The following is a 10,552-nucleotide window of genomic DNA, read 5'->3' as shown; positions in this document are numbered from 1 at the left end:
ATTTTATAGCAATTTGAACAAAAAAAGGAGATATACCCTTGAGTCCAAAATGCCCTGTGCTCTGGGAGTCAGGAAGATTCCACAGGACTTTCACCAAAGCAACTTTTCCCAGCAAGAGATTTTTTTCCCAAACTTCTGACCATCACTGCAGACAGTTAATATTGATCAGCAGGAGAATTTCTCAGCTGAATATTGCAACTGCAAGAGCCTAAGACCTGCTGTATCAATACATATTGTTGTAATAAGGGAATCCCAGGCCATGTAGAGCTGAGCCTGGGTGAGAACCCAGGAATTCATCCATCCTCCCTGCCATTGCCAGTGGAGCACGTGGTGTTTTCAGTGCCAGGTGTTTCTTGAGTGGGCACCAGAAAAGGCATTATGTGTTCCCCTAAGCCATTTTCTTGTGCCTGATGCTGTTTTCTCCATGGGTTTTGAAAGAATCTTGAAATACATCTTTGTGAAGACAAAAATGAGCCTGTGTTGGAGTCAAAGAGTCTGTCACGTGGACACAGCGTTCTGACCCTGGAAGATGTCTCCTGTTGTTTATCTCTGTAACCAACACAATGCAGCTACAGGGACAGTCAAGGGGCACAAGTGACATGCTTGCCCTGTTCTACTGCACAGAGGGAGCCTACAGAAAAGAATCTTTAATTTAGTGTTTCAGTATTTAACACTTAGCCTTTGTGCAATAAACGGGGTGGGGAGGACAGAAGGGATCACATGTTTGATTCCAGTGAATTTCTTGTTGTGGTCAGACTGGTTGGACAGTAGTTGGGTCAGTTAGAGGTGGACAAATGGATGATTCAGCCTGGCTGGAGCACTGCTGGCTCATCTGGCACAGCCCAAACACTGATCTCTGGGGACCAGGGACCTGCAGAAGGCCAGTCATCCCTGTACCCAGCCTGGTTGTGTACAAACCGTAGGTTCCTGGAATCTCTGAATTTCCACACATGCTGGAGAGGATGAAGACCTTACCAGCAGTCAGGTCTTCTTCTGCAAATACTTCCTAGAGAGCAGAAAATGTGAAATCCTGTCTGTGGTGAGCCATGCACACCAGCTCACTCATTGCCTTACTGCATTCTGTTTCCCTGAGTTTCCACCACCTTCCCTCCAAATGTATTCCTCTTTGTCTTGATCCACACTCATTAAAACACCCCTCCACTCACACTGGTGAAGACAGACACTTTGTCAAAGCTTTAATGAAAGGGCAGCATGTGAATGATTTACAGGCTTTTTTGCAGCAGACACGTTTCCCATGCTGGGTTTATTTCTGGAGCAGTCAACCCATCATCTGATGTAGGGCCATGTGTGGATGAGAGCTGGTCCAGCTGGAAAACGAATGACATGTCCTTCTCTGCTGTTGAAGCCATCCATCACAACATGTCCCAAATGGTCCATCATGTTGTTGTCTAGTGAAACTCGGCCATCAGAGGCAGCTTCTGTTCAGATGCTAATGGGTACATGTCTGAAAATGTGATTTCAGCTATAAGTCTGAGAATATTTAGTTGGAATTTATGACTAGAGGTCCTTCTAAGCTCCATCCACTCTATCCATCTCACACCTTTATAAATAATATTGGTCTTCAGTTTCTGAGGCCTTCAGAGCAGCCTCATGGATATTTTTTGTCCAGTGTCTGGAGTACATCACATGCAAAATTTCACTCTCAGATTTCAAACTATTTGGGTACATGTCAAATAAATAAACTATAACTTGGCTGAGCAATGTGAACATCTTGAAAGGCAGTTTGATGAACCTGGCACTGTCTAGGATACAGAAGACTTTGACACCAGTCCTGGCCATATCAAGACTTTCGGTATTTCTCCTTTTAGTGCCTCAGTTTCCTTTCTAGTTGGTTCCAGTTAACATTATGTAAAATCCTTGAAGGGAACCTCCACTGGGTTTTGCTTTGGTTGGGTCATGTCCACCAATACCTTCCCACTCCATGTGGAGCTGTGAGAGCTACAAAGTGCTAAGCCAGCAGAAACCTTTTCTCCATTGAGTTAAGTGGGAGCAGATGTGTGGAGAAGCAGCAAGCCCTTGGGCTCATGCTTTAAACTTTCCATAAATACAGTGAATGGAAGGGTCTGGTCCTGAGGAGTGCTTAGGGGATGAGGATGCTGCAGAGCTGAAAGGGTTGAGTGGTGGGAGTGTGTGTCAGAAGCAGGGTTTGTCAAACCCTGCAGTGTTTTTTGGGGTTATTCCCCTCCATACGTAACCTCAGCAGTCACCACTGCACGCCAGTGCCTCAGGGAGTGGGTAAGGGGATCTATTAATACTCTTAGGAAAGAATTAGTACCCAAACAACTTTTGTTTCCTTGTTTTTTACACGTCTGTGCTCTCCTCTGTCACTGCTGGAGCGCAGAGCCTGGTATGCTGCGACAAAGAGCTATTGATGGAGTGCTTGTGTGAATTGGCCCAGCACTGGTCACAGCCAACTTCTGTGGGACCTGCTGCCCCTCTTGTACAATGTGCTCCAGTGTGCTGGGCCATTTGTGAAAGGTCAGAAATGAACAGAGAAATGGACTGGAGTCAAAAACAAGCAGTCCTATAAATATCAGTCATAGTCAAAGGCAGTTTATTCCATTCCTCCCCTCTCTCTCCTTCTGTGTGTGTCTCTCCCTCCCTCTGTTGTGGTTTCCCAGATATAACTCCATGCTTCTGGCTGGAGAGCTCTGAAAGGAAGGCAGCACACACGCTGCAGCTTCTGCTCCCATCTTGCACACATGGAATGATCCTCGGTCCTGCAAGCAGGGCTGACAGCCGGCACCGAGTCCGGGCGTCATCTGCACTCTGATGTTAACTTTTGATTTCTTGGATTTTCCTTATTTGTGAGAAACTCATTTGTGACAGTCTGAGAACTAGATTTGGCCACAGACGCTTTGGATTGCGACTTCTGACAGCTTCCCTCTGTTTGACTTCACAATGACTTTAGCAGCTAAATTAGAGGATATTGAAGTGACGCTGGAGCACCTACTAATGGATGTGTTTGTAAGTAAGCCACAATTTCCTCTTTAAATTGAGCTGTCAAAAATCCATAAGGCAGTATACAAATCTTATGGCATATCCAAAATGTTACATTGACTTAATTTCTTTATATTTCCTGATAAACTGCGTGTAATCCAACTCTACCAATATGTTTTGGGTTAGGCATGTCCTGCAAGCAGTAACATGCAAAACTGGAATAGTGTGAGATCCAAGACAGGAAAGATTTTGCACTGGTTTTGTGTGTCATCTACAAATGTGATGTGAAAAGGAGGAGAGATTTGGTCAGTCTGAGGAATATCTCTGTAAAACTATTGCATTGACAGAGATTGCAATTGTGCAGTGCTTGACATCAAGTGTCCTTGACTTTAGGATTCTGACAGCTATTAGATTACAATTTTGACTCTTGGGTTATTTTGTAAGAGATGGAGGAACAAGCAAAACAGTTGTGTTTTCAAGAGAATCCAGTTTATCACTCCTGGATGTATAAAATACTTTAAACCAGTGCTAATCTGGGATTGCTTCCTTGGAATCATCAAAGCTCAGTGAAGAAATGTATGATCTGCTTCTACACATCTGAGATAAGAATCTGTCTTTATCATCTCATCTTAAGGTTTCTTAAAAATATCAAAGCATTTCCAAACATATTCTTGCCTTTTCCAACACAGCTTGATGGATTTCACCTAAAGGTCAGAGATGATCATGTTTTGGAAGGTTTTGGGTGGAAGGGGATGGAAAGTAATAGTGAGGGATTGCCAGTTCATTTGTCTTTGTGAAAAAAAGTCATGCCAAGGTGATCTGTACTCTCTGAATTCAGGCTATAAGAAATAAGATGGCAAGTGACCTTCTGAATTTTCAGAAGAGTTTTTGGCATCCCTTAAATGGAATATTTCCAATTTCAGGGTCCAGTGATGAGGAATCTTAGGCATCAACCACAAAAGTGAAAAACAGGAGATCTTGCCAGATTTCTAGCCTGTGGTCCAGTTACTGAGGGGTCCATCTGTGCTGTGAAATGGATTCAGGTTTCTCTGTGCTGGCATCTTCCCTCAGTACTTTGGAAAGTGCCTTTACCCCTTTCCCAGGCTGCTGAGATTGGGGTAGATGAACATTATTGGAGTCTGCCCTGTGAAAGCCTCTACATAGGGCACAAAATACTGAAATACTCTTTGGGCTGTAATATCTGAATCAGCCTAATGATTATTGCCACTCTGGGTTCAGCTCCTTTTCCCAGCTCTCCTCGCTGTGAATCCCAGAGAAAATCCCTGAGGATTTCAGTCCCCATGACAAGCAAAGATGTAACATCTGCCTCTCACCACCACGGCACGCTGTGAAAGTTATTCTGTGTGGGAAGGGGCTTTCTCTGGAGTATTTGCAAATGTAGTAGGATAAACTTGGCAGCACAATTCCTCTTGGGCTATTCATAGCTCAGTGTGGCTTCACTGGCTCGGGTGTTTGACACCTGGGGGACAGAGACCCTCCTGGCACAGGTGCCATTGAACAGCGGGTGCTCAAAGCCCTTTGTCCCAGGGTAGCTCCAAGCAGAACCTCAGAGACTGACAGCACCTAGAAATCCAGGGCTGACTGAGGCTGACCAATCCCACATGTGTCTGGTTGTGTTTGAAGGGCAGGAAAAGCCTCCTGTCTAGCTGGGAAGCACACAGCCCAGAAAGACAGGGAAGTAGGGAACCATATCTTCTTGGCTCTTCATGTCCCGTTGTCTGTTTTAAAGGCCATGCCTTGATTCCATCCAAATGCCATTGATTTCATCCAATCCTCATGAGTTTCTGGGTGTTGGTGATTTTTGCAATGACAGTTGGCCAAATAAAACGTGGGCCAAATTCTCCAGAGGTGCAGGTGACACCTCAGTTTGTGAAACCAATGGAGCTTTTCTCAGGTTGTGCTTTGAACTGGTCTCTCAAATTTGTAGTTCTAGAAACGCAGTGAAACACCCCCAGCTTGGGCAGCGCACTGACAGCTGACATTGTGATGCAGGGACATGTCTGTGCAGTGCCATGCTGTGCCACCCCTGGGCACAGCTGGCTCTGGAGGGGCTGGGGTGTGTGAGCAGCATTGTGCAGGGCACGCTGCAGCAGGGTCACAGCTCTGCAGAGCCTGGGGCAGCGTGTCCAGGCTTCACATCTCACCTCAGGGCTGGGAATCCAACCTAGCCTCTATGCAAATCAAGGAAAAAGGTTTCCCCTTATGAGCAACTATGTTTGCAGCTAGCTGGGCTCTTCTAAAACCTACCTAGGAATTAAGGCAGGAAAAATTTTGGATAATCTAGATCAAATGCCTCGTGCGGAATCACCACTGTCAGGCACAATTTTCAGGCTGTACTCATACATCAACTCACCTTGCTGCTGTGTTTGATCTTAAACCACCTATTCATTTAGCAATGCTAAAAATAACCTCTGGATATACTGGATACAGAAAAGTAAAGATGAAAGAAGGGCAAAACATCAGGCTCTGGCTGTTACAGAGCGTTCTAGCAGCCAGATTTGTCCAAGGTCAGTGATCCATCACCAAGTGTTTTGCTGCAGCAAGATGGTATTTTGGTGAGGAGCATGGGGCCAGACTGGTCAGGCTGGATGGGCTGTGGGCAGACTGTGAGGTAACAGGACTCTCCTGGGAATGATCCTGAAGTCTGCTCCATGCCATGCATCTTCATCTGTGTCAGGTTTATTGCTGAAAGAGCGAAGCCATCTGTCACCGTAATGCTCCTCTTCCAATTCTTCGGTGCCCTCCACTGCTCCAAACCAGGTGATTACTTACAAAATTGGGAAATTGTGGTCTGTGGAGCCTTGAGTTATCTTTTTTTCCTTCCAAAGAAACTTAGTTTTAATGCTTCTTGGACCTTAGGGGCAGTAACCCATTCCTGGATCAGTGGACCCTGACAAAGCTCACTTTAATAGCTTGTACCAAGCTATCAAGCCCATTTTGTCACAGTGTAAAAGGTTATAGCAGACAACAAATGAGAAGCAACCACCAGTTTCTAACAAAAACTGAGACATAGCTCAGCTCAGACTAACACACCTTGATGTAATTTGGCTTCTGCAGTAATGCAGACTGAAGAAAAACTATAGGATGGGGCCAGTTTTTATCTGGGCAAGCTTTTTAGCTAAATTCTCCTGCAGGAACTCACCTGGAGTGAATTTAGCTGTTTTGCAGGGGTGATGGCAAGCCTCGCCAGCAGATGTGTTAAACACTTCCTCTGGAAAGCTAGCATTACATGAGAACACTTCTTAAAACAATTTTTTTCTTTCTTTTTGTGGAGACCAGAGATTTGCATCTACATGGCACGAGCTGCCACTTCCTTCCAGGACACGGCGTTCTGGCCACGTTGTCATCCTGCTTGCTATCAGAGAAGCAGCTGGTGCTGCTCTGACACTTCCTTCCCCTCTTTCCAAAGGGCACTGGAGAGCTTTGCTGGGCTGGATGAGATGAGATAAAAGGGAAGCCTCTGACATGACATTTCATAATTAGCTGTCATCACCGGCGGGCTGCTGCCCAGCCGCTCCATGAGCTGGGGCTTGGCTGCCTGGAGAGAGCTGGACAGACAGACAGACAGACAGGGACCAAAGCAGGGGGGCAGTGCAGGGACAAGCTCAGCAGGTCCCTTGGGTGTGCTGCAGGGAAAAGGGAGCCTGGATATGAAGTGCAGGCTCCGAATCCCGGTTTCATAGCTTGCAAAAGGCATCCCTGAGCTAAACTCTTCTTGCCCATGGATACACTAAGTATTCTTGAGCAGTCTGTGAACAAGACTTTTGAGGGAAACCTCAGGATCAACCTTGCTGTACCTTGCCTTAGGTGCAGGTAGAGCAAACCTCCAGGGTATACCATGCCCAGCATGCATGGGATGTCTGGAAGGGGTTGAAAGTGAGAAGGGCTGTGGAGCTTGCCCCACTGAGGGATGCTTTTCCTTGCATTGTGGGTGTGGATTTAGACCTGCTAAAAACAGACTTTCAAGCAAACACGTTAAGGGATAATAATCCTGTTAGGAAAATGAGCCTGAGGTAGTCAAACATCAGTTGGCATCAAAAGGAGACTGAGGATAGACATGATGGAGCTGTAGGGGATATCCCAGGAGAGAAAAAAGCCCTTCAGATGGAGCCTTTAAACCATGAACCCTGTGTGCTTGCCCACCCCAGGTATCACCTGGAATGCAACAGGCAATTTATCTCCAATGGTTCCTGGGGTCTAAGGGTCCATCCAAACACATCCTGTCATATCCACAGTACACTCCATAGCTCCTTCTACATTCCTGCAAACATCTGTTTTCACAGCTGGCTCCTCAGGCTTCTTCTCACCACACTCCACAGAAAAATATATACTTATGGTACATGTCTAGATATCTATATATGTACCTATAAAAATACTTAAAATATATTTTAAAATATCTATATCTACATATATAGCCTATATGTGTATATATATCAGAGTATCTTATGAAGTTACATTTGTGAGGGCTTTTTGGCATGGGGAGGGGCTGTGATTGCTTTGCCCTGGGTGGATGTAGCAATCCAGATTTGCCATGCTCCAGCCTCCTCCATCACACAGAGAAACAGCTGCTCTCTCCCTCCCCATGTTATCAGGTTCTGGCAGAGTTAACACCAAGGTAGCAAGAGTCAGTCAGAAGAAATTACCTGGGATGAAATGGAATTAAGGTGGGAGTCAAATTCCTGTATCCAGGCAGATCTGCAGCTGGATATTTGAAAGAGAGGGACTCAAATGCTAAGAGTGAAGGGTCTGAAATGAGGGTCAGGTCTCTTGGCCAGTGGCACCACAGGAGACAGAGCTCCCTGGTGGGCTTTGGCAGTGGGGGTGGCACCATGAGGTGGACAAGGCCATCATGTTCCAGTAAGGACTTGGAGTGTGGCTACCAATACCCACAGATTCCAGCTCTCAAAACTAAGCTGTGAAGGGAGGGGCATTTAGTTGACCTGGCTCTTTATTGATAATAGTGAAACAACAATAAAATCAGCACTGATGATTTTTCATCTTACAGATAGAGAAGCTGAGACAGAGGGACATGGAGCCCTTTAAGCAGCCTCCTCTTCCATCTTCCCACTTAGAAAGGAGTAGAAATACAACTTCCAGAAGTTTGATTTGGTGATTTGTTCCCTCCAGGGTATAAAACTCCACATTATTGCAGAATAATCCAACTATCAGTGCTTCACAGATCTCTGATGCCAAGGATGAAGTGTGACTTTGGATCTAGTCCTAGCATGCTCTGGCAAAGATAGCTGTGAAAATTGTCCATTCTTTGGGCAATTATACCATTAACCTTCCCATTTTCTCAGGCCACCAACACTAGCAAACAGTGGCCGTCCTCATGGCTGGGGCTGAGGACACTCTGGAGGCAGGAGGGGTGCAGGGACATGGTTGTGATGAACTCAACCACTGTTTGCACCACAAGCCCTGCAAGCAGCAGTTCCCCTCCCTGCAGTAATCAAACAAACATTCCTGCAGTTGCTATCGACTCCTGGTCTCTGTCTCACATTTTTCTTAATAACCATTGTAATAATAACACATTATCAACATGTAAAGTGATCCATTAACCTCTGCAGCAGCAATAAATTGTGTGGCTTTGCCAGGCTGCCAGGGCTTGCTATTCGAAGAGCAAGAAGGAAGTTTGTACCAGCAGCAGTCACAAATCATACATAATGCAGAAGTGTGGGTGCTAACCTCACCCCCTGCAATATGATGGGTATTTCCAGGTGTTTATTTATCTGAGAAATTGGTTCTTTGAAGCAGCTCCTAATGACTTTCTCTCTGGCAACAACAGCATCCCCCAGTTTTTTCTCAGTTTCCAGTTTGCAGGAGATTTAAAGCTTCACCCTCTACCACTGGAGTCAGCATGAGTTATGGCAGTGCAGAGAAGAGAAGCAGAATCAGGCCCCTTGACCTGCAGTAAAAGCTGAGGTTGCTTAGCAGGATTGTGCCATTAAAGAGATCTAATTAGGCAGCTTGCCTCAGGTTTTGTTTAGACACTTCTGAGAAATGAAAAATAATCACATCAGGTATTCCCAGTGAATGATGTAGTCCAGCACCATGTCTTGAGCAGCAGATAACATCAGGTCCCTTCAGACAGCTACAAGAGAGTAAATGCATAACCACAATCCCCACAGTTACCTTTCAACAACCAGCTCCTTGTTCTCAAGAGTTTCATGACCCACAAGCAGCACCTTCAAATTTAGCAGCCCACAGTAGATGTCCTTTTATGAGTTTGTTGAGTCATTTTTTGAGCCCAGCCCAGGAATGCAGCGGCCAGGGACAGTCCTGGAGCAGAAGAAAGGCTGTAGTGCTGTGCTGCTGCCCTGCATACAATGCCATCAGCTGCAGAGAGCTCCCATCTCACTCCCAGCTGAGTCAGGTTGTGCTGCTGACCCTCAGAGAGCCTTTGTGGAACAGAAGAGCTCTGTGGAGCAGCCTAGGCTTGGCCAACCACGCTGAACCACACACTGACACGAGAGAGGGAGAAGGAAGAGCTGGGAGTGTGAATGCCAAAGGGATATTAGCAAACACAAGGTAATTAAATACAGCTACCAAGAGACAGAGGAGAGCCTCTGAGAGCTGGCAAGGCAGACAAAGAGTGGCCAGTTGTCATGTTTGTTTCATAACTGGGGGGGAGACATTGACACTTTCAGGTTCCATTCAACCCCCAGTAAAATAAGCAGCTAAAGCAGGTCTGGTGTCTCCAACCTTGCAAGTGCCCATTTCCTTCCAGCTGTGACAAAAGGAGTCCAAGTGACAACCTCACCTGAAGGGACCAAAGTTAGGAGAGGTAAATGCCACTTCAGGTGTGTCCTACAGCTGGGGTAGGCTGCTGTATGAACAGATAAGGAGATAAGGATTACAGGGAGAGACTCCAGGAGTCCAAGACTGAAGATCCAGAGAGTCACACTTTTCTTCATCTGCCCAGAAAACACACACAAAATACAACCAAGTTGGGTCTGTATTTTGCCAATATTAGCAGCTCCTCTTTCAGCCTGATGCAGTTTTCTCCTCACTTGGAGAAAAGTCATCATTATTCCATGCCTGCTAGACCTCAGCTACAAAACATAATTTGCCTGAGAAGCTGTTTACCAAGTCTGGCAAAGCTTAAAAAAAGCCCCTTGTAACATCTCTCAGGGGTCTTCCACTTCCCTCCTTTCTTTAGGGACATGTTGGTCTCTCTGCTATTCATGTGGCTTTCTCTTGGGGCAACATAGCTCTCTCCTTCCCTTACACAGACACATATGCTTTCCCACAATATATTAAGATTAATCAAAGCAGTGCAACAAGGATGAAGTTTTAAAAGAGAGAAAATTGCACAGAACAAAGAAGCATTTATCTTCACAGTGTTTGACATAGTCCATATGTCACATATGCTGTTTAAGGCTTAAATCAAGCTCAAGGCTGAGAACCTTCCATGCTGTGCTGAGCACACCCCTATTTCTTCAGGAATTGAAGCAAATCAGCAGTGCTGAGCACTCCACAGGAATAACCTGCTCACATTTTAAGATCTGATACTGAGATGCACCAAGGATTCACACGTTCATTGCAGCGAGCAGGATTTGCAAAGGCTTTA

The 10,552-nt window shown here is 45.7% G+C and overlaps 1 protein-coding gene across 2 annotated transcripts in view; it reads left to right on the top strand.

The window, feature by feature from the left end:
* The first annotated feature begins 2,873 nt into the window (after positions 1 to 2,873).
* The window catches only part of FRMD4A (FERM domain containing 4A), a 212,232-nt gene continuing 204,553 nt past the window's right edge, over positions 2,874 to 10,552 (top strand). For both annotated transcript variants that reach the window (XM_084206682.1, XM_084206683.1), the window contains exon 1: positions 2,874 to 2,988. In XM_084206682.1, coding sequence (XP_084062808.1) covers positions 2,923 to 2,988 — 66 coding nt within the window. In that variant the 5' untranslated portion in view covers positions 2,874 to 2,922. The remainder of the gene's footprint in view (positions 2,989 to 10,552) is intronic.

Source organism: Fringilla coelebs (genome assembly GCF_963513975.1).
Source record: "Fringilla coelebs genome assembly, chromosome: 5".
NCBI lineage: Eukaryota > Metazoa > Chordata > Aves > Passeriformes > Fringillidae > Fringilla > Fringilla coelebs.
This window is presented reverse-complemented; position numbering and strand designations above follow the sequence as displayed.